Raw genomic sequence first — 23,469 nt, 5'->3', positions numbered from 1 at the left:
GGCACAGCCCTGCTCCCGCCCCCTCCAACCCCATTCCCACGAGGACCCTTTTGGGAGGTCCCCCAGCTCCCTCTGCACCCCGGGTTCAAGGGCAGCCCTGTGGCCCAGCCGAGAGTGACACATCTCCCCGACAAGGCGGGCGCAGGGACCCACCCCACCCTGGCTCCACTCCTTGTGCCGCCGCTGCCTGAATTTCCACCCAGCCCCATCTGGATCTCATCGGGCCACTGGCACTGAGCACCGGGGTCGGGAGGTGCCAACACATGGAAACCATTAGAGGGGCTGGGTTGAGGCCCAGGGAGGGGGCCACATACTGAGCGAGGGGGGCTGTGCAAGGTCTGGCCTGGGTGAGGGTCTTTCTCAGGCCCTCTGGGCTCCTGGGGAAGGGACTGACCTGTTTGGGTACCAGCTCTGCTGCCTGTGCACCTCCCGCAAGGACCGTCCCCAAGCCGGCATCTCACTCAGTTGCTACTCACTTCTTTTTCTGGCCCAGCACCATCTGCAAGGAGGTCCTGCCTGGGTAGTGCCAAACTATCCCCTTTATTGGCATTACTGCTCCGTCCAGCCACAGCACAAGGCAGAGGAGCAGAGGGATGGGGGGGTCCCTTCTGCCTGTTGGTGGCTGGTGAGGAGTGACGGGCAGGGCTCAGCACCCCCTGCTCACTGATGCCCGACACCCCTGGCAGCCTGTATCCGCAGTTCCCCTCGACACTAGGCAGTGAAGTGGGGCTGGCTCAGCATCTGATCCCCATGTGTTCAGCAGCGCTTGGCGGTGGGGCTGGCCCGTCGCCTCGAGTCCGAGGTGCCTTCAGCTGGCTCCCGGCTGGCATGGGCAGCCCAAAGCTCCTAGGAGAAGAGCCTCTCTCCTTAGGGTCCATCCTGCATCCCCAGGGTGCTGGGGGCTCCAGCAATGTCCACGGCTGTGGGGTGACCCGGGAGGTGCGGGGTCCTTGGGGGCCAGCAGTGGCATCAAGTCCCACGTGTGGGCAAGCGGGTGCAGGGAGCAGGGGTCGGCCAGGGCTCTCTACAGGATCTGGGCCTCTGCCGAGAGAGAGGGCAGGGGGTGAGAGGGGTACAGACCCGCCCCTCCGACTCCACACTCCCACCCCTGCACTCCCCTCATTACCCGCCCTGCACCCCAACTCACTCGGCAGTGCCTTCAAGTGGGTGGCAGCAACCAAGAAGTTGTGGGGTTTGGTCTTGTCCTTGCCGTGTTTCCTCACCCGGAGCCTGGGAACAAAGCAATGGGGCTGAGGATCCTGAGCAGCCGCCCTGGGTACCAGGACAGCCCACATCCCCCATGATCCCGCTCTGCATCTCCATCCAGCTGTGCCCAGCTGTGCTACAGAGTTGCAGCAGGAGTTAGTCACGAGACAGAGCAGGGCTGGGATGGGGACAGGGAGGTAGGAGCTTTGGAGGGATGTTAGTAGCAGCAGCATCTTTGGGGGACGCCAAGAAAGGTCCCACGGATGTGGGGTCATCAGCAAGACCCCAGGAAGGCCGGGCAGTACTGCAGCTGGTGGGGTGAGGTGTGCTGGAAAGAGGCATTGATGTGGCAGGGGGGCAAAGGGAGCACAAAACACCTTATGGGGCTGCCATCAAGTCTGTTTGGGCAAGGGATCACAGAGCACGGCTGGGGGGATACAGGGCACCTCATGCTGAGGGTTTGGGGGTCAGAGTGGGATGGGGACAGCAATCATGCAGACACCTCCCTCTACAAACCTACCAGATGAGGATGGTGACAATGAGAACAGCAGCCAGAACGAAGAAGGCGAAGATCCCAAGGGACACCAGGACGGCCATCTTCTCCAGGGGTTCACTGCGGTCTGGGACAGAAAGACTGTCACAGCTGAGGGATGCCACAGCCCCCGATACCCTGGGGACACTATTGCAAGCTCCTGGGCACCCCAGACACACATGAGCAAGGGGCAAGAGACCCTTCCCACTACTCTCAGCCACCCCTGTGCCCAGGCAGGCAGTTGCCCGGGGGCAGTCCCTGTTCCTGCGTGCCACCCCCAGTTCTACTCACTGATGGGCTCAGGGTTGGGAGCCTGGGAGGGCTCCTCGGCCAGGCTCTCCAGGCTGGCATCTGTAGTGGTTTCTTCACTTGCCGCAGTGGCTGGGTCTGGAAGGACGGAGGGGACGGGAATCACTCACCCAACATCACGGGCAGCCCCCAGGGACCCACACAGAGGAACAAAGAAAGGTGCCCCTGTGTCCCAGGGGTGCTGTGAGCCCCAGGGTGCTCCTGGGGTGCTACTGGTGCTATGGGAGCCCCCATCTGCCTCAAGGCTGTGGGGGGCAATCCCCAAATGGCAGCAGCACGGCTGCAGCCTGCTGTGGGGTGGAGAGACACTTTGCCTCCTTGCAGCTCTGCCTGTCAGTTTTTGGATGGTGCATGGCATCAGCTTTTTGGGTCAACTTTAAGGGACTGCAGGAGCTGAGGCTTGCTCATGTTGATATTTGGGGAATGGGTGCCATGGGGAAGGGGCTGGAGAGGGGCAGCCCAGGGTGCTGAAGTGGCTTTGGGGAGGGATGACGCAACTTGGTAGGGATGCTAGGGGCTTTAGCCTGTCCCCCTCGCACCTCTAACCGGTGTTGCCCGGGCCTCGGCACTCCACTCGCTCCAGTTCCCGGCATCCAGGAAATCCTTGGCGCTGACTTGGACCACGTGCTCCAGCCCGGCAAAAGCATCCGTAATCACCTCGGAGAGGTTCACCGTCTCCACCTGTGCCGGGCAGAGGGGAGCTATGGGGCAGGAGGCTGCACCCCTCGCTGCCCTCCCTGGGCCCACGCCCACCCTGCTCCCAGGCCGGCTTTGCCTTTCCTCACCCATCACTTACCACAGACCAGGAGCGGTGGATGACGGGCCGGTACTGCAGCCGAAACCGGAGCTGGAAGTGGGGCTCCTTGGGCCAGGAGGAGGGGTACTTCCAGCTCACGTGGAGCCGCCGTGGGGCGAAGGGGATGGGCTCCACCACCAAGCCCTCTGGAGGGTCCGGTTTAACTGCGCCGGAGGGGACAGGGAGCCCTCGTCACACCCGACTGCCACGCAGTGCTGGGTGCTGGGCTCCCCACACAGGGCCGGATGCCCTGGAGACATGGGAATGGACATGGGGCTGGACAGATGGACACTCACTGATGGCCTGCATGGTGATGTCAAGGAGGCGGAAGCTGGATCCCAGTGGGTTCACCTCAGTGATGTTCAAGCGGTATGAGCTCCAGAACTCCGACCCATGGACGGTGCAGGTGCCAGGGTGGGATGGATCCTGTAGGCATGGCCCCACGTGCCCATTCTTGTTCCTGTGGACAGGAAGGCACGGAAGTGACATGTGCCCCCCACCTTCCATGTACAGTTTCCCAGTGCTGCCAAGGAGGTGCCATGCAGGGAGACTCTCACACCAAGAGCTCAGCGGAGGAGGCAGCCCCCGTTATGGCTCATGCAGGGTCCAGGGAGCTGCCCTCACCCCTCCAAAGCCTGACACATCCCTCTGAGAGTGACCAATAGGATCTCCATCCCAGTCCCACTGTCCCTCCTGGGAAGGTGTCTCCTTGGGGCAAACTCTTCTCCCAAGGTCCTAGGCTTGGGGAGCTAGTTATCCCATGAGGACACTCTGCCCTCGCCTCGGGGACCCCACTGAGGACAGTGGCAGAGTCTTTGGGATGGAGGACAAACCCCAGGGAGGTTTGGGGTGGGAGTCAGTCCTACCTCCGCTTCTCTTCGCCCGTCAGCGATTTCTTCCTACCATGGAGAGAGTAGGAAAAGCAGATCATGAGGATGAGGGGACAGCATGAAGCCAACCCCACCGTGACCCAGACAAGGGATAGGGGTCTCCGCACTGCAGAGCAGCCCCCTACTCCCAACCCCACCGTGACCCAGACGAGGGATAGGGGTCTCCGCACTGCAGTGCAGCCCCCTACTCCGACACTGACACACCGGAGTGACATGGCACAGGGGATGGAGCTAACGCCGTGCCCAGCCCCACCACCAAGCAGCCTGGCAGCAGAAGCTGGGGATCCAAACAAGATCTCTCCAGAGGACACCCCTTGCCCACCTGGGGTTCATGGTGTGGCAGCAGCAAAGGCACAGGGATGCTGATGAAAGCTCCTCAGCAGCTGGCTTTACCCTCACCCTACGGCCCTCAAAGCCCCCTGCTTCCCACAGCCCCCTCCCTGCCGAGCCCCCAGCCCCCTGTTCCCACAGCTTTCAGCAGGGCTGTGCTTTATGAGCTCTGGCTGACTTCAAAGCAGCCAGCTAGTTCGGCCTGCTGGGATAATTAGAAGCAGCGATGCTGCTGGGGCTCCTTTCATCCTGAAGCACGCCAAAGCGCTTGGTGGCTTGCAGATGACCTGCTTCTCTTTCATAGCCCCTTGGGCGCTGGCAAAGCCATTGGCATGGAAGGGCTCTACCTGTGCCAGCCCCGCAACGCTGCTGGGGGGCCTCCCTTGGAGGAAGCAAATGCTCAGTGCCCTGCTCCCCCCAAAAACATGACCTGCTCTGGGGTGCAGCATGGTCCTTGGGGCAGGAGGTGAACCCAGGGCATGGGTCGGATGGGCAGCAGGATCTGGTGGTTATCCTTGGCTGGGACCCAGGGCTCACCCCATAAACCATCCAGCCCATCCCCTGCAGGGATACATCACCTGTAGGTAGTGATGTATCTGGTGGGGAGGAAGGTCTCCACACTGGAGGTCCAGGAGCAGGAGAAATTCTCATAGTCAGATGCTCTGCAGGACACAAAGGGGACTCCCGGCAGGACTGGGGTCCGAAGGGAAGTGACAGTCAGTGAGGGGTCCCCTGTCCTGCAGCCCAGCCAGCACACAGGGACCCCTGTGTCACCACAAAAGCCTCTCTTGGCAAGCAATGGGGCCACACACCCCCTATACCCCAGCCCATGGACAGGCTACTCACGCCCCAGACGCAGGGACACAATGTGCAGGAGACCACCCTCCTCATCGTGGCAGCTGTAGGTCCCCGCGACAGCCAAGCCAGCGTGCGGCAGCATCAGGGATCCCTGATGGATGGCCGAGCCCTCTGGCAGTGCCGTGGCACCCACTCGTCTCCATTGCACTGGCGAGCTGAGGAGGAGAGACCGGCCAAGCAGTGTTAGGGGACAGCGGAGTCACCCCAGGCCCACTCTGTAAACCGTCCCATCGGATATAACCCCCGGTATGCTTGGAAAAGACCTACCCAGCGCGGGCACCGGTGCACGACAAGGTCACGTCTGTCCCCACCTGTCCGTACTGCACACCTGGAGGGACACAGACCCAGAAGGGTGTTAGCACCCCATACCACCCCATGCCAGGGTTGGGGGGATCAAGGTGGGCACCCTGGGGAGCTGGGTGCTGGCTGCGGGGTCTTGCTTCATACAGGTACCACCAGGGGGACTGGGAAGGACTGGTCCCAGTTGGGGCTGGGCAATAGGCAGTGGCAGGGCTGGGGCTGGCCAGAGAACAGCCGTCACCACGGGGCTGTGTTTCGTGTATGCCCTGGCTCTGGTAGGTCTGTGCCTGCCTGGGGAAAATGGGGTGATGCCACGGTGCTCATGCATGCGACGTGGGGGGCTGCACAGGGACTTGGTGGGGGGGGGGGGGCTCACCTTCCTCTCCCCAGCCCTCGGGGATGGCAAGGGAGGCTGACGCCAGGGCTGCTGCGAGGAACACCATCACCCTGCCCAGGCCTGGGATGGGACTGCGCATCTGGAGGAGGCAGAGCAGGGAGGGAGAGGGCGTTATCCCCTGCAATGGAGCGGCCAGTGGGGACCACAGCCCAGAGCATTCCTGCAGGACCATGGACCCCACATCTCCCTCTCGTCTTGCCCCATCCTGCCGGAAACAGCACAGGGACCGCAACATGGGGACCCCAGACGGGACAGCTGGCAGGGTCTACGCCACTGTCACAGCCAGTCCAGCGTGGGCTGCCGAGCAGTCCCCATGTCTGGAGGTGGGATGCAAAGCACAAACACTGACCAGGAGCTTGCAGCTGTGTGAGTTGGTGGGATTAAGGGCTCTTTGCCATGGCAGTCCTGTGCCGGGAGCCCTGGCTGGCTTCCAGCCCCAGGGTGGTCCGGAGACCTGCACTGGTGCAGCTGCAGTGGGAAGGGACTGAGGAGAAATTCTGGCCTGTATTTATGAGACAGCAGTTAGATCTCAACAGGCTCACACAGCCATGGAGAGCAGGTCTATGAGAGCTCAGATCGCACCAAGAGTGGGGCTGCCTGGGGGTCCCATGTCACTGCCCATCCCTGCACATGCTGCAGGGCTACTCTATGCACGTTTGTGCCCTTCTGGGCCATCTGGGGTCTCTGCACCCAGACAGAACAGCCCTGAAATCCCTTCCTCCCACTCAGAGATCACCAGTGGGTCTGGGGTGAAAAGGGCAGGGGATGCTGAGTCAGGGATGTGCACCCAGCTCTCCATGGGTCAACCCTAGCTACAGAACGGCATCTTCCCACCATAGCACAGCCAGCATCACCCTGTCTGTGCCAGCCAGCATCACCCTGTCCATCTCAGCTTACACTGGTCTGTACATGTGAGCCAGCATCACCCTGGTCAACCCAGCCAGCATCACCCTGTCCAAGTATCAATCTCAGCCTATATGGTCCCGCAAATATCAGCCAGCATCTTCCTGTCTGTGTCAGCTAGCATCACCCTGTCTGTTGCACCCACCAGCACTCTAAGGCAGTCATTCCAGCCTGCATTGTCCTCCACATACCAGCCTGCACCACCTTGCCACTCCAGCCAGCATCTCTGTGTCAGCCAGCATCACCTCGGGGCATCCGTTCATCCGTTCTGGCCAGCGTCCATCCATACCAGCAGCATCACACTGTCCCTATCAGCAAGCCCTGCCTGACCTCCACAGGCAAAGATAGCTCAGTCTTTTCTCCCTGGAACACCTGCCTTGCCCACCCCTCACAAGCAGGCAGGCCTGCTTATTTACACCCATCCTGTTGGGCTGAGGGCACGGGAAGCAGTGAGCTCCCTGTCAGCTCCAAGCGCAGGCTGCAGCTCCAGGACATAAATCTGTATCCTCCTGAGTCCCTCAGGGTTCAACAGCCATGGGGCTCCAGGGAGGGATGCTCCAGCCCTGCAAAGGCACCCCAGAGCAGCTGCCAGTTCACCTCCCATGGGCACGTACCCACAGCCACAGACCAAACTGCGCGACGAAGGAAAGGAGAGCAACACGGCAATGTGCTGCAACCCAGTGAGCGCGGGGGAAAAGGCAGGCGCACCCCACATCAGTCCCATCCTGAACATGCCAGGCAGCCTCAAATGCAAGCCCCAAACGTAAATAATTTCATAAGACTGTCATAAGCTTTTCCTACCAAACCACCCGAAGAAATGTTCCCAAGAAACATCAGTTAAAAAGTCTTTGCCAAAACTATGCTGGTAAATAACTGGGAACATTCAGCCTGAAAGTAAAATATTTTGGTGATGGAAGGAAAAAAAAAGGATGACTTTAAATATACTTAAAAGCAGCAGCCAAAAATAACTCCAAACATCACGTGGGCGAGAGTTAAGGGGATGGTGCTGGGGGGGGTCAGGGAGAAGGAAGAGTGAATTAGTGCGGAGAAAGAAATAGTTTTAAAATAAAATCATTTCTTCTCCTGACTGCCCTGGATTTTCATGCAAACGCTGTGGAGCGTGAAGGCAGAGCTGCTGTGCCCACCATGCCGCTCTGCGACAGAGAGAAATGCTCTGGGCGCTGGCTCACTGCTGACATGAGTTTGCTAGCTTGCAGGGCTGCGATCTGGTTCAAGGCCAGCTTGGAAAAATAACCCTGCAGCTGCGATCCTGAAAGGCATCTTTCCCCTATGGACAAGGGAAGAGCTGGGGGCATGGCACAATTCGCAGCCAGCTGCTGCTAACATCCCCAGGGAACGGTGTAACGGCTGCGGGTGGTATTGCCAAGAGACCCAGAGGCATCCCAGACCCCTATGTGGTGGCAGAGGGCATCTCTGCAGACCCCATCCTTAGCTGCATCTCAATCCCTGATCTCCACGGCGACCCCTCAGTGGTCCCCACCCTGAAGGCCACCCTGCATCCTCCCACCCTCCAGCAGCCATTGTCCCGGAGACCCCCTCAGCACTCCACATCCTCACCCCAGCACCCCATCAGCTCCGCTGCCTCGGATGGGCTTTTTTGGGCATCTGTCCACCCCTGCTGGCGCAGCATGGGGGAAGCCAGCACCCAGCCACCCCAGACACACACATTGGTTTAGTAAATGACCGGCCTGAGCCTTGCCAAAACTCAGCCACAGCCAAGCATCACTGCAGAGAGAAGAAACAGGGCAAGCCCTCCCTCGCCTGCCCAAAGGCCACAAACAAAAGGGGAAGGAGCCGCAGAGCGGGGGAAGACCCGGAGCCCTTGCCGGCCCTGGGCGCGGCGGCGTGGCAGGGGTCCAGGCGCCCCGGGCCAGGCAGAGCTGCGAAACAGCCTGCCCAGAAAGGATCCCCTTACTTTCTGCAACCAAACTCCCGCGCCGAGAGCAGAACAGGCGTGCAAACGAATGTGCGTCCGTGTGTGTTGCCGGATCACCTTCCTTAGTGGCTCTGCACCCCCATGGAGGGGCACAGAGGCAGAGAAAGCATCATCCATCCCTCTACGCTTGCACCAGCAGTGACGCATCCTAGGGACAGGGAGTCCCAGCACAGTGGCCCTGGAGACGAGCCGGGACAGAGAGAACAATCGGAGCTTTTCTTCCTCCCGGAGTGCTAATCCCGGGCTCAGAGGCGTCTGCTGCCCGTCTGAGTCTGGGTGACATTCCATGGCCACGGCCGGGGCAGTGGGAGGCAGCCCAGCTGGGGGCTGTGTCTCGGCCCCAGCAGAGAGGGCAGCGGAGCTGGACTCGGCTCCCTTGGCATGGGATGCTCTCATCACCGGCACGGCCAGCGTGACCAGGCTGTGCATGGCACCTGCAAGTGTGAGCCAGAAACGCAAGCTGTCGCTCTCCATCCTGCACCGACCCTGCTGTCCCGATGGGCATCCTTTGAGCTCATCCAAAAGTTTTTGGGGAGATGCCAGGAGAAATCCTGCCATGAGCCCCTTCCTGCTTCCAAGTTGAAATGCTGCAAAACATCCCCCAAAATCACACTAGTGTGCATAGGCAGGGATGTCCACACAGGGTGTGACAGTCCACTTGCCACATCTGCTCTGTGCCGTGCCCCACTGCAGCCTGGCAAAGCCCAGCGCAGATTCCTGGGGGAGGCCAACTTTCCATTGCGCTCGGCACTTTGAAAGACAGTGGGTTTTGGGGTTTGGTTTTTTTTTTTTTTTTGGCTTTGCTTCATTTGAAGTTTCTCTTCAAAGAGAATTAGATGCATGCAGAGCCGGGGGTGGTGGGTGGAGGGGGACACAAGCAACCAATGCTGTGCTGCAGGGCTCAAGATGGCAGCTGGAAGCCACGAGATGCTCCCCACTGAGCACAGGAAGCTGAGGTGCTTCCTAACCTCTCCCCAGGGTGGTCCGGGGCAGCATCACTGCAATAGAGATCTGGCAAATAAAACAGCCTGAGAGCTCTCTGCCCACCGTGCCCTGGTCCCTGCCGGAGTCACTCACCTGCAAAAAGCCACTCTGCAACGGGCAACATCTGATGCTGGCCGGCTCCAACACCCCAGAGATGCCATCGCGCTGCACTCCTGCCCCTGAGCTGGGGGAGCATCCCTGGCCCTGGCCCCGCTCTCTGCCAGTGCCCACTGTGGGAAACCTGTCCCATGGCCACGGCCGGCAGCGTTTTGAAGCAGCAGGAATTCCCCTCTTCTTGCTTTCCTACAGGCTCGGGAGCACAGCTCCCTGCTAACCCCGACTCCTTCCAGCAGTCCTGCAGCAGCACCGTGCCCAGCTCTGAGGAGCCCCAGCATGGCCTGAGGCCACCCCCACGGCTGCTGATCTGCCCAGAAACCCAGCAGCACCCCATCCCCTGTAGCATCAGTGACCTCCATCATCAATGCACCAACACGCGTCTTTGGGGTGGGGGGTGGGTATTGATCCCGCTGCAGGGACGGACCCCTGCCACTAGCCACCCCTGTCCTCTAACCGTCACTGGCACCCTCGCAGCCACAGCACGCCTGGGGAAAGCCCACCAATGGGCACTGGCAGGGAAGGAATCACTGTCCCCCATCACCTCCAGGGCCATGCATAGCCCCCAGGGCCACCAGCAGCACCCAGGGGCAACACCTGGCCCACCCTGGGTGCCGCTGGGGTGATGCTCCCCGAGGCCAAGGGGAGAGCCCCACTTGCTGTCCCCATCCCCTCTGGTGCCTTGGGGACCTGAAAAAGGGCTGCTTTCCTCAGCACCCCTTTGGTGGAGCGCTGAGCACCCATGGGTCCCCATGCCCACTTTGGGGGCAAGACACCAGGCGGAGCAGACACGGGATGTACACGTGCACAGCTGCACCCAGCACCTGCTGCTGGAATTACCCCAGTTAAACCAGTAAAACCAACCTTTCCCTGGGAGGCTAGTGCAGTCCAGTAAGCTCCGTGCAGCCTGAAAGCAGGGTTAAACCCAGTACAGTCCCAGTGTGGGGCTTAACTCAGGGCAATCCAAACACAGGGCTATACCCCACACAGCCCAGGAGCAGGATTAAATCCTGCTCAGCCCAGGAGTGGGATTAAAGCCAGTTTAGCCCAAAAGTAGGATTAAAATCTGCACAGTCCAAACCTGGGGTTAAATCCAGTGCAGTCCAAATGCATGGTTAAATTCAGCTCAGCCCAGGAGTGGGGTTAAACCTAGCTCAGCCAAAATGTGGGGTTATGCAGTCCAAATGTGATGCTAAACCCAATGTAGCCCTGAAGTGGGGTGAATCCTAGTTCAGACTAAACATGGGGTTAAACTCCAGCTCAGCACAAACGCAGGGAACCAGTTCATCTCCACAGCCAGGTACAATGCACCTCTCCCTCCAGCCCAGACCAACCCTACCACGACATCCCTCGGCAATGCCCAGCTGACCACAGCTCCACTGGTGTCCCAAGCCCACCCCCCAGCCCCGTCCCAAGGGCCACCTCTCTCCTCTGTGATGCTGGCAGCTGCTAGCAGGGCCCGGTGCTTGGGGGTAGGAGGGCCACCCCACATCTCGACATGGTGGTAGCTTGTGTGGAGGTCAGGCTCTTCTCTTCCCCTAGCCAGGGAACTCCCACCTCAATGCCCCGATTTCCACCCTCCCCTCTCCATCCCACGGGAAGGAGAAGTCTCTGGCTCCCGGCTGTAACCGGAGGCATCGGCAAGGGCCAAAACAGGGAGGGCTCTGCTAGCAGCCAGCAGCCCTGACGCCAAGCCAGCTGGCAGCGTTGCATTTGGAGAGAGGAGAGAAGGGGTCCCCCTGCCTCCATCTCCATCCCCACACTCTCCCCCTGAAGTCACGTGCCGGAGGAATTCCCAAATTTTCCAGCTGTAAAGAAACCCACCGGCGCTGTAGCCAGGAGATTATTTTTTGGTGGAGGGACAGAGTCCTGGAGCAGCTGCATACCCACTGTCCTCGTCACAGGGTTGCAGGATGGGGACAGGCACGGTATCGGAGCTGGGGACATGGGTGGGACCCACTGGCAGGGAGCTGGGCCACCCTGTGATTAAAGCAGGGTGGGAAAGGCTTTTCCTGTCCCTGGAATATTTTAGGATTTGGGATATTTTTCTGTTCCAGGGCTCAGCTCAGCCTGGCAGAGGTTTTGGTGAACCCGCAGCTCCAGGGATAACGGAGCAGCTGGGTACCAGCCTGTACCCTGGCATTTCACCCCCCACAGCAGCATCTGCAGCCCCCAGCAGAAACTCCCCCCATAAGCTGGCCCTAGGGCTGATACAAGAGCATATACATCCATAGATGTAGGGCACAGACATATATATGTACATATATATCTGAGTGCCCCAAACAAGCCCAGCTCCTCCTGATGCTCCCAAAGAACTCCAGCCTGGACTTGGGAACACTGAGCAGGAGAGAGGCCCCACAGCATCCCCCTGCCCCGTCCTCCCTCCATCCCTGGCTGGTGCCTGGGAGCCATCGGGCTCAGCTCCATCCCTGAGGCAGGAAGGTGCCCAGGTCAGCCAAAACGCTGCAGGGCGACAGGGCCAAAATAAACAGCTCACCGTACCGCAGCATTTGCTGTCATTCCTTCTGCAAAACAAAATCCCTTTCTGGCCGGAGAGGGATTTTAGGTGTCACTAAAGGCCACCTGAGCTACCACCAAAGGGCGGCCCATTAACCCTTTGCACCCCACCGGTGTGGGGGGAGGATGGTGGTTGCAGACCCCCAGCAACGTGCAATGTGGAGATGCCGGTGCTGGGCTCTGGCACCTGGTGGGACAAGCGTGGTCCATCCTCTCCGTGCTTGGAGACAGCCCTGCTGCCGTGCTCTCCTAAGGGGCTGCAGCCCAGGGGATGTGGCAGGGTGCAAGGCACTTGGCAGGGATGGAAGCTGGGCAAACACCTCGCTGTGGGCACATCTGTGCCCCCTGCCTCGTGCCAGGTCAATCCCATGGCAGCCCCGAAGCCAAAAGGAGAGGCAGAGAAGTGGCAAGAAGCGGGGAAAAGCTGCGGCAGAAGCCCACCGCCGAGGCTGAGGGCTGTGGCACAGGGCCAAGGGATGGGGGCTGCACCCTGCCTAAGTGGAGAAGGTTGGAAAAACACTATCCGGCTCACTTTCTGCTGGGGAAAAATAACCCAACCAAGTTTTCCTGAAAGATTAAGTGTGATTGTATCCGAGCCAGGGGGGGAAAGCAGGGCAAGGCGCTGAACGTGCTGACACATCTCCTTCCACGATGCTGGAGAGACGCCCCGGCCCCGCTCGGGGCCAGCTCTGTTTATAGGCTCCTATTGTCTCTTTTTTTTTCCTTTTGGGTTCCCCCCCTCTCAAATGTTATAGTTTAGAGTAAACAAAAGCAAGCAGCCTCTCACTCCAAACATTTCAGCCATCCCAAACTTTCTCCAGAGGGGGGCTGCCCGTGGAATTTTCCTCGTCCAAAAGAATTTCGAAATGTTCCCATTGCAGCCTGCTCTGACCAGAGGCCAAGGCAGCTCCGAAATCCTTCACAAAACGCTGGAGCTGCTCTCTGCCCAGCCCTGGCTCCAGTCGGAGGCACCAAGGACCAGCAGCTGCTGTACCCCAAAGCCCTCCCATGCACAGAAAAACCCTCCAGCCTGGCACACTTCCCAAAGGGTGACAGAGAGGGGTCCCATCCTGTATAGCCCCCCCAGCCCAGCCCATCACCTGAAGGGAGCCTGTAAGTCCTGGAGAAGTCACATCCTACTTTTTATACTTTAAGCCGCCGCTACGGTTATTATGGGCCTGAGATGAAAATGCTGGTGCAAAGTGCTGAGATGCACGGGGTAGAGGGGGGTGCATCCCAAAGCACACACTATTTCCCTTTGCAGGCAGCATCTCCGCAGGGCCAGCTGGAGCGAAGCAGCTGCCGGAGCTCCTTGGAGGAGCAGGCAGTGGCAACCCAGGCACAGGGAGGGCAGTTTGCAGCAGCAATGCCTGCTCGGTGCCGCCTGCTCTCCCCTTGGGCAGAGGGAGGAGGGGATGGTGTGCTGCATCCACCCCTGAGGATGGAGTCGGGGCACAGCACTGTCCCCTGCGCACGGAAAGGAGAAGGAGATGTCCTCCAGGATGAGCCAAGATGCTGGGTGCCACCTAAGGGTGCTGCTCCTCCCTGGCTCACATCACATTGTCAGGGTGTGCACCCCAGTCTCAGAAAAGGTGGGACCCCAACGTGGCCAAGCAGACCCTCAAGAGCTCCTTTAGCTCCAGCGAGGCACAGATGGGACATGGGACCCACCAGACCCCGGTGCAGGGGTGCTGACACTGCTCAGCTCACTGGCAGTGAGGGCTTCAGGGTGGACCCTGAAACAACCAGAGGGACAAAAGCCCAGCCGAAAAGACCCACAAGAAAGCCAGCAGTCGTGGGAAGAGGCACCCGAAGCTCAGCCCAGCGTGGATTTGGCTGTCAGTGCAAGCCATTGTGATGACCTGGCACATGGATCTCCCCTACTTGCTTTCCCAAACAGTCCCCAGATGGGTGTTACCACATAGGTGGTCCTGAAGCCCAACACACATCCGGACATGCTGGGGAGCCCCCACCTCTTCCCTCCCTGGGCACATATAGATTTTGAGGGCTGCAAACCCTTGAAGCACCCATGCTGTCAGCCCAGGAGAGCAAAATCTTGCTGGTCCCCACTGCATTCCACCCCCGCCCAGTATCCTGGCCCGGTGGGCGCAGAGCTCTATGCCACCACAGTGGCACTGCCAAAGGGGGGAAGATACCTCAGCTCCACGCCGCAGGGGGGTCTTGCCACGAGACAGGGCTTCTCCGGGTGTCCCCGTTGCCTCTGCACCATCTCCCTGTGCCGCCTCGCTGGGCTCTCCTCCTCCGCAGAGGCTGTTCGGCGGCTTGGCGTGGGAGCGATCCCACACCCCCCTCCCCTCCAAACCCCCGGCAGCCCCCTCCCCTAAAAAGGGGCCAGGCAGCGGCTGTGCGGGGAGCAGAGCCCCCGACGCAGCAGATGGGGTCTGTAAGGCGAGGCTCCCCCAGGTGTGTTTGCCTTGGCCGGGGCTCAAACCCATCTAATTAGAGCTACAGAAAACATATATTAAAACAAACGAAGGAGGGGGGAAAAATAATCCTCCCCCTGGCGCTGGGGCCCAGGGTTTGGCCGGGGTTTCTCGGCAGGCCAGGCGCAGGCGATACAGGCTCTGCTGGCAGCAGCCCGGGGAGGGAGGGGTGTTTGTGGATATTAAAACGCGCTCGTAAAGGAGAATAAAAGGGCAGCCTTGTTTCAGAACAAGTCTCCGAGGCTTTCCTCTCTCCCGGCATGCTCGGCACCTGGACGGCAGCACCAGCAGCTTCGCCCTTTCCCGCAGCCACCCCCGGCTCGCCCCAAGGACTGGGGTGCTGCTGGTGGGACCCCAGCCCTCATGGGGTGAACCGCAGTGCTTTCGGATGGGAGCAGATTTGGCAGGGCCACGCCCCTGGCCTCCGCAGCCACCCGCACCGGATTAAAATCACAGTTGGCACTTTTGGACAAACCCACCGCTGCACATCCCTTCCTCCGCGCCCCTGCAGCTCCCTGCCTCCCCTGCCCACTGCCCTGCCTGCGCGCAGGCAAGGCTGCCCGGCCCCAGCTGCGTGGCAGTGCCACCCGTATTTCACTGCCTGGCCTCTGCCGGCCTCCCCGTCGGAGGCAGAACAAGCCGGACGGTGTTTTGGCCAAGGTTTAAAATTAGCCCCAGGCACCCGACACCTCCGGCAGCCAGGCAAAGTGAGGGGCTGTGGCAGGGTCCCACACGGCTCCCTGGCACCTTGGGGTCTCCCCCCAATCCCCAAGGACCTGCAAACCTCTGCAGAAGTCCTCTCCTCGGGACATCTCCCTGCATCCATCGCTCCCCCTACATCCCTCTCCTTTTTCCTAGCAGCATCCCAACAGCATTGGCTCACGGAGCCCACCATTCCCCCAGCTCACGGGGACCCCAGGCACAGCCTGTCCCCAGCCACGGCCCAAATGACTAACGCCCCGGCAAGCGAGCTGGGTGCCGCCGGGGCGAGCAGGGCCCGTCCCTTGGCCGTGCTCCCTCCTTGCGGCGGTGAAATCACGTCTGGAGAAAGCACGGGGAGGGAGCCACTAGGTCAGCCGCCCTCCCTCCGCTGTTTCCCAGCGAGGATGCTCACTCCCTGCCCGCTGGCCGGTTGCCCCCACTGCAAACCCCGCATCCCAACTGAGGGATGCTCCAGGCACACAGCCTGTGACAGAGCCACACATCCCATCTTCTCCTCACTCCGGACCCTGTAGCAGCATCCCAGCCATGGAAACAGAAGGGGGAACTGCGGGCGGCGGGGGGACTGCTGACACCCCCCACAGCAGAGCAAACTGGCTCATGGAAGAAGCTGGTGGCTCTGGCAAGCTGGCAACACTCTTGGGCAGCACGGAAGGCAAGGGTGAGGGACAGGCCATCACCGCTCGCCTCTGACCTGGCATGCGGCACGTGCCGGCTGCGACGGGGGGTGACTAATGCGGCTCTTTAAATGCTTGCGCCGGCACGGGAGAGTGGCTCTGGGTTAGGGTTTAATTATCTGCCTTCCTCCGCAGCCCGCGCTCTCCTCTTGCTGAACCACTGTGGGGACCCCGGGGACGGAGTCCGTCCCGCCCCAGCTGGGGCCGCTGGCACCGAGCGAGCGGGGCCGCAGCGGGGAGCTGGCCGGGAGCACGCCGAGGCTGCAGCTGGGGGCTATAAAAAGCACGGCTGCGGTATGCAGCGAGGCACTGAGAGGGGAATAAAATTAAATCAGGTGGTGGATGAGTCCGGCGCTTGCTTCTGCAGCCCTGGCGCTGCTCCCTGTCGTCCCTTCCTCCATCGACAGCCCAGCAAGGATGGGACAGATTGAGGGAGCTGAGATTTGGCAAAGGATGGAGGGCTGGGTTGGCAGGCAGTGAAGGAGGTCAAGGCTGGGGCTCCAGCACATGGGCTCCTCCCGGCACGGAGGCATTGTGGCCACCCCTCGCCCACCCCTCGCCGAATCCAGGCACCCAGCCTCCTGGCAGCTTGCACTGGAGGATTAACCGTGCCCCAATTTATGGCCAGAAGTGCCACTGCCGGGAGGGGGCTGGCACACCCGCAGTGAGAACGGGCACTCCGTGCCGTCGCCCAGCACCCCAGTTGCAGCAGGGACCCCACCCAGAGGGGACAGAGACGGCACAAACTGGGGACAGGCAGGGCTCCCCTTGGGCCAGCGGGAGCTCCCTGCTCAGGGACACACTGTGTTTGCACAAGCCTAAGCAGGGGAAGGTCAGATTAATTTTAAACCTGAATAAACAAGGAGAGAAGGCAATGCCAGAGCTCACCCTTCCCCGTGGGGATGCCCAGTAGCGGTGCACGGCACCCACGGCACGACCACGCCCAGCTTGGGTACCCGCGGGGCTCAGTCCCAGGGCTCACACTGCCCCAGGAGAGCCGGGACGGACCCAAATCCCAAATCCCACGCCCAGGGGCCTCCCTTTTCTGCAAGGAGCTCCCAGCTGAGTCAGTGCTGGCAGAGGGGAGAGTGGCTCCCACTGCAAAATGCCTCTGCCTCCACGGGGAAGCACCCGCCCCAGTACCCTTGTCCCACCGGGAACAGCACTGGGGCTTGCCTGTCCCCTGGCCATGGCGCACGACATGGTCTTGGGAAACAACCAGAAGACACAAAAAGAATATAATAAAATTGTTTGTGGGTCAAGAGGAAAATGGAAAAAAAAAAAGTTTGAGTATTTTGTGCCAAAAGGAAAATGAAAACCAAAACATTTTGTTCTAAATGATAGGCCTTGTTTAGTTTTCAGTGGTTTTACTTTTTTAAAATGGTTTGAGTTAAATCGAGCTAAATTTGGCTTCCAAACATTACCTTGGGGTGGGGAATAAAATAAAATTAAAAAAAAAAAAAAATCAAAACATCTCATTTGGAAAATGTCAGAGCGAAACACCACGGCTTTTCCAGCCCTGGGACAGCCGCAGCCAGGCGCTGAATCCAGCCTCAGCTCGCAACTTGTGACGGCCTCTCCAAAGCAGCCTTTTTTTTTTCTAGAAAATAAAGCAGCTGCTGTGCCGACTGACAGCTGGCAGGGCTCGTGCCCTGGTGCCCGTCTCCCATCAGGGATGTACCCTCTGCCCGTGCCGGTCTCCGGGACACAGAGAGACCCCGCTGCAGCCAGCAGCCGTACGCGTGAGCCGAATCCGAGCTGAGCCGCTCTCTAAAACTCCTCTTTAAATGTCTTTTCTATTAGGTCAGCATTCCTGCGTCGCCCAGGGAAGGTGGTTACGGCCGGCAGCCCGGCACACAGGCTCCTCGGTGCTGGCTGCTGGCTCTCCTTCAGCAAGCAGCCTGCCCACGCTATTAAATTACTGAGAAAAATGGATCGTTTCACCAAAAATTAGGTGCAGGAACCGCTCGCGCAGTGGCAAGGCGAGCTGGTAATTGGAAATTCATAAAGCTGGCCGCAAACACTGCCTCCGGCTCCATTCCACCCTCCCCTGGTTGCGGCGAGGGATGGTGGAGAGGCATTCGCTGCCATCCCTGAGATGCCGCTGCTGATGGAGAGGCAGCGGCCATGTCGTCGGCAGCGGCGTTGAGGTCCCCTGTGTGCCCCCGGGGGATTAAACACTGCTGCATGGTCCCTGCGCCCTCAGTAGGATGGGGAAAATAAGTGAAAAAAAAGCCCTCAAGGAGCTTTCCAGGCACCGGAGGTAGAAAGAACGATGATGACCTTCCCCATGGACCTTGCCTCACTTACATCTTTAACCCATCGCAGGAGCACCGGTGCCGCTCCATCTGAGGCACCTCAGCATCCTCCTCCCGGACCGCTTTGAGCCCGAACCTCAGCACCTCACCAGCCGAGCAGAGCCCTCCAAGGCATCTCCAGGGCAAACTGCCTGGCTGTCAGAGCTGCCAGAGATTCGGGCATGTATCCACAGCCTCTGGTTGGGAAGGAGGGATGGGGATGCGCAGCAGACCCGACAGCTGTGCCAACGGGATGCTCCCAGGTGCTGGCCCCTCTGGAGTTCACACCGGCTGCTTCTCGCAGGATCACAGGCACCCGAGGGGGCCGTATCCTGCTCCCTGTGCACACCGCCTGCCCCCAGAGCTGCGGGGAGGAGGAACACAGCAGCCGGGGAGCCCGAGGCACTGAATTGTTTTTTGGATGCTGGGAGTACAAGGACCCTGGGAACAGCCCCGGCTGGAAAGGAGGCACAGAGCCGAGTGCAGGATCAGGAATGCCAAGGGAAAAGGGATGCTTCCCTGGGTGCAGCCCTGCTCCAGTCATAAAGCTGCAAAATTCAAAGCCGGGATGGGGTGAACCAGCCTCAGAGGAGCTACAAAACAGCTACCCAGGAGCCTCGCAGAAGCTAAAAAAATCAAAAGCAGCCGAAGCACTGAAGTACCCCCCGGGGTTGCGTGTTGGCCCTTGCAAGACAAGGATGGAGCAATAGCTGGTCGGGTCCACCAGCTCCTCCTAAGCCTCGAGGCCTCGGGCAAAACTCATGGAAAGCAAGGAAAGGCTCCTGCAGACCTCCCGAGGGGCCAGCCCTGGCCCGGCAAGAAAGTCTGGGGAGATGCCAGCTGGCCCGGGCATCCTGCGTGACAGCGGCTTTCGCAAAGCCAAGCCGGGCCACCGCGGCCGAGCCATCCCCAGGGACCTTTGCGGGGCTGCTACAGCACAGCTGTCAGGAGCTCTGTCGCAACACCGGCACGGCACTGGGCTGGCCCGTGATGGAGACCCCGCATGATGGCACTTCTTGTTTTTTCCTAGGTACTTTTGCAGGAAGGCAAGGGCTGAATCGTGCCTCTCACAGTGTTACTGAATTCAAGATGCACTAATGCCCATGCTGACTTTAATCAAAGAGTAGCCGGTGAGGTCCTCGGTTCCAGCTGAAGCTATTGGTCTGGCCAGGAGGAAGCACGTGGAGTTTTCAGTCCCAAAGGAAGGGTCCGGTGAAAGCACAGGAAGGGAAAGGAAACAGCTGGATGGGCTTCAGGGCACCAGCCCATGGGACGTGCCCCATTGCCTTCCACATGCTATTTGGTGAGGACATCCACACCCCTTAGGGCTACCCAGATGGTAGGTGGCATCCTTGAGCCCTGTTCAGAGCTCCCCAAGGTGGGACGGGACTCAGGGGCAGTCCTTTTCTGCCTAAGCCAGACGGTTCTCCCCAAGCTGACACAGAGATGATGCTCACCCAAAGCTGGCAGCTTCTCCCATCTCCTTCTTCCCCTTGGTCCATCTCCAGCATTGGCTTTTCCACAAGGCTTGGCATCCCTTGTTTTCACTTTAGGAAGTGAGGTAAACTAGAAGATGCCCAAACGACCTTCTTCCCACCATTAGGATTTCATTAGATGAAGAAGCCCTAAACTTTTCCACCTCTCCCTATAAGGCAATTTCCATGGGTCCATAACCATTTTTACTAGGCTGTTTCTATTTCAGCTGTCTCCTTATTGAAGGGAGGGGACCAGAGCTGAGCAGCCTCTGGAGAGCCCCAGGTTGATTTCCAAAATGCTTTCAGCATTCTCCTCTCTCCTGGCTGATGCATGGTCTTACTTCTGGTTCCCAGGCCATCACACAGGCCAGCCCCACATCTGACCACGACAAGTCTTACCTGAGGTCCCTCCAGCCTGTCCAAAAGCATCTTCAGGAAACATGTACGAGCAGGGCACTGGTGGATGTGACCTTCTCCTGGCCAGACCCTTAAAGAATTCCCTCGTAAGCTTTCTCAGCAAGGACCAATCCCCACTGGAGCAAGCCCAAGCTCTTCCAGTCAGATGTGACCAGAGCGCACAGTCCCGGTAGGATGGAGGTGAATTAGGTCATGATAGACTTCCTGTCCCTCTTCTCCTGAACCTCCCCCACCCCAAACACCAGAGGAGGAGATGTTTGCCAGGTTTTTTCTCCATGTCCCAGACTCATACCACTGGAGAGAAGGAAGAATCGCACCTTTCAGCCCTGCCCTCCAGAGAGTCCGGCACATGCTTTATGGGCTGTGGGTGCCGCGACCATCCAAAGGAACCCAAAGTTCACCCGGTCGCACCTCTGCGACAGGGTGACTCAGAGACCTGGGAAGCAGTCAGACTCAAGAGATAATTCCTGTTAACACACTGATCCCTGACATCGCAAACCTGCTTCTAATTTCCAGAGGAATTTTCCTTTTTCCATGGAAATGCTTCATGGGAATCTGGCTGTTGGAGAAGACAACTCAACCACAACTGCAAGGCGTCTGCACTCTTCCCCACCTTCACAGCCTGAATGGGAGGAGAAAATCACCATTGGGAGGTGTGGAGAGATTTGCTGGTAGGAATTCGGGTCACAAGGTCACTACATCCCCAACCAGAGAGATTTGGTGATTTTCACACATGCAATGCTGTTGTAACCACAAGAACACTTACAAAACCCAAAAACTCTCTAAACATCCCAGCGAGTCACCCCAGACATCCCAGGGCTAATTCCTGATGCTGGCTTTGTATCAGCATCCCAAATGCCAGTGAGGCCCCAGCACATCACCCGTGGAGAAGAGCTCCCATCCAACCTAAGCTCAGTCCTCAGCTACACCTTTGGCAGTGGCAGAGCCACCCTCTCCCACGCCTGAACAAGAAGAGGAGAAACAAGCTGGGAGAGATGCCCAAATTTTCTGAAGGGAGAAGAGCAGAGCCACAAGCCGGCACCTGCCCCCTCCTGCGGGAAGCTTCTTGTGAGGGGTTTTCCTTCAGAGCCAAACCCGCTGGAGAAGAGGAGGCAAGAATCCTTTGGCTTGTTTAACCTAACTAGAAGCTATAAATACAGCAGGGTAAACACCGGAGAGGGAGAAGAGGTCTTGAACTAAAAGCACAATGTTGGCACAAACCCACAGGGGAATAAACTCTCCAGGAACGCATTCGGCAGGAAACCGGAGGGAGGTCGAGCCCTGTGTGAGCAGGAAGAGCCTGGAGTCGCCTTTGAACAAGAGTAAAGCGGAAAGAGAGGGGATTTGAAAGGGTTTGAACTGAGTGCTGAGCTAGTTCATGGCAGGTCAGGGTGCCGTGCATCATCACTGTCCATGGAAGTTTCCCCACTCAGGATGGTCCAGGAGAGCCAAGGGAGAGGGCCAGGGGAGGCAGGGTACCGGTAAGCTGGAGGATGCAACTGCGGGCTGCCTGGGCACCCACTCAGCACGACAGCCCCTGATAAACTCGGGAGCTGCAAAAGGGAACTGCCACTTCTGCCACCACGAAGATGGCGGGGAGGCTCACCGCGCCATGAGTCATTCATTCATCCTTCACAAACAGGGCCTGCACTCGACCAAGCATCCTCCTCCCCCAGCTGCCAGGACAGCTCTGGGACAGGGAAAAAGTGGCTTATCAGATATAGTCAAGTTTTCCCCTCACTGCTGGGTTCCCAAAAGACTGAAGTTCACGGAGCAGGAGGCAGGGCGAAACTGGAGCTGCTCTTCTCCCAGCTTCCTGCAGGCAGCCTTTGCCTTCAGCTGCATTCCCTAGGTTTTTGCCCAGGGAACCCCTACCCACCACCCTACTGCACCCCATACCCACTGTCCACCCACCGCCGGCAACAGGCAGCCCTGCGCGCAATCCCTGTCCCTTGACTCCATACAACTTCAGATGCCAGAGTCACTTTACAGGTCTCTGGAGAGGAGATGTGGCCCCTTTCACTCCCCTCTAAAAGGGCCAGGTCGGTGGAGCAGAGGGTGCATGGGTGGCAGGGGGAACTTTGTGGCCCTGACCTGTCCCCTTCCCTGCCCCAGGAGCCCCGCCAGCTCAGCCTCCGCCAGCTCGCAGCTGCCCGCGAGGCTCCTCCACCGCGCGCCACGCTGGGATGCCGTGGGCTCCGTGCAGCCCTGTGCATAACCGCGCCGTGATCTGCCTTCCTATAAACAGAGCCAGAGTGCAAACACCCCACCTCCTCCTGCAAACGCGGTGGCCAGACGTGGCTGTCGTCTGCAAGGAGCGGGCACCTCCCGGCACCCAAGGCGCTCGGCCAACCCCGGCTGGCTCGGCACTGGCTACGCCACCAACGCCGGTCAATCCAACACCAGTTTGGGCACGGCAACGCGTCCGCGAGTCATTGCAGCTCCGGGTTTCTCCCCATGGAGACCAGGCAGGAGGAAAAATGAGATTCCCAAGGCACCCCTTAGCACTTTCACAGCAGGGTCTGGGTCTGCCGACAGTGATGTCCAAGCCAAGCTCAGCCCCGCGGCCTCCTTTGACACCTAGAGACAGCCCGGAGCCTGAGCTCGGAGGGGACCGGGGTGGGGACACAGCCAGCCCCCCAGTGGGCACAGCCCGGGGCTGGGCACCCGCTGAGGCTGGCAGAGGACCGAGAAGTCGTGACTGAGATGGCGTCCCGGGGTTAGGACGGATAAGACAGGCTGAGAGCCCTGCCAGTGCCCGCGCATGGGAAAGCGCCTTTTCCCGCGCCTCTCTTAATTGGGAGCAGCTTTTCCCCCTCCCCGGACCCCCCAGGAGAAGAGGGGGCCCTGCCAGGGAGGCGCTTTGCCTGCTGTTATTCCAGCCTTTCTCCAGAAAAACCAAAGTTCGGGGAGGAGGGGAGCGTCTGCAGAGGCTGGGGGAAGGGGCTCACAGTTCCCACCCCATCCCATCCCCCGAGCATCCCCGGGCAAGGCGGAGGCGCGCCGGGCGAAGAAGGGGGAGTAGCACCGGGTACCCCCAAGGCAGGCGGGGGGAAGCCGGAGGGCAAGCCCCTGCTAGCCACTTTGCGAGGGGACACTCTCACCTCCTTAGCTCCCGTCCCCAAACTTTCCCCGCTACGAGCAGCAAATGGCCGGGAGAGCCCCGCAGCGGCGCGCCCCTCACCGCGGCGTCGGGGAGGCGGCGAACCCTTCCCCCCACCAGCTCCCGGGGGGGCACGGGGAGGGTTTCCCTACCTTCCTGCCCGTGACGGCGGCTATGTGTCCATGGCCCTCGGCGGAGCGGGGCCGGCGGCGGGGCGGCCCGCGCCGGGCTGGCTGGGGCCGG

General features: G+C 59.8%; 1 protein-coding gene across 2 annotated transcripts; it reads right to left on the bottom strand.

Annotated features, from left to right (window-relative positions):
* Positions 1-521: 521 nt before the first annotated feature.
* Positions 522-23,469, bottom strand: IL11RA (interleukin 11 receptor subunit alpha). 2 transcript variants are annotated; one of them, XM_086770672.1, is made up of 13 exons: positions 23,379-23,469; positions 5,598-5,697; positions 5,189-5,249; positions 4,910-5,076; positions 4,642-4,756; positions 3,710-3,742; positions 3,140-3,303; positions 2,844-3,007; positions 2,587-2,728; positions 2,030-2,125; positions 1,727-1,826; positions 1,148-1,230; positions 522-1,041 (listed from the first exon to the last, which is right to left on the bottom strand). In XM_086770672.1, exons 2-13 carry the CDS (start codon positions 5,695-5,697, stop codon positions 1,025-1,027), a joined length of 1,242 nt encoding a protein of 413 aa, XP_086626798.1. In that variant the 5' UTR covers positions 23,379-23,469; the 3' UTR covers positions 522-1,024. The 2 variants fall into 2 exon arrangements, with proteins under 2 accessions (XP_086626798.1, XP_086626799.1); XM_086770673.1 differs by lacking the exon at positions 2,030-2,125.

Source organism: Chlamydotis macqueenii, chromosome Z (assembly GCF_036417535.1).
Source record: "Chlamydotis macqueenii isolate bChlMac1 chromosome Z, bChlMac1.mat, whole genome shotgun sequence".
Classification (NCBI taxonomy): Eukaryota; Metazoa; Chordata; class Aves; order Otidiformes; family Otididae; genus Chlamydotis; species Chlamydotis macqueenii.
This window is presented reverse-complemented; position numbering and strand designations above follow the sequence as displayed.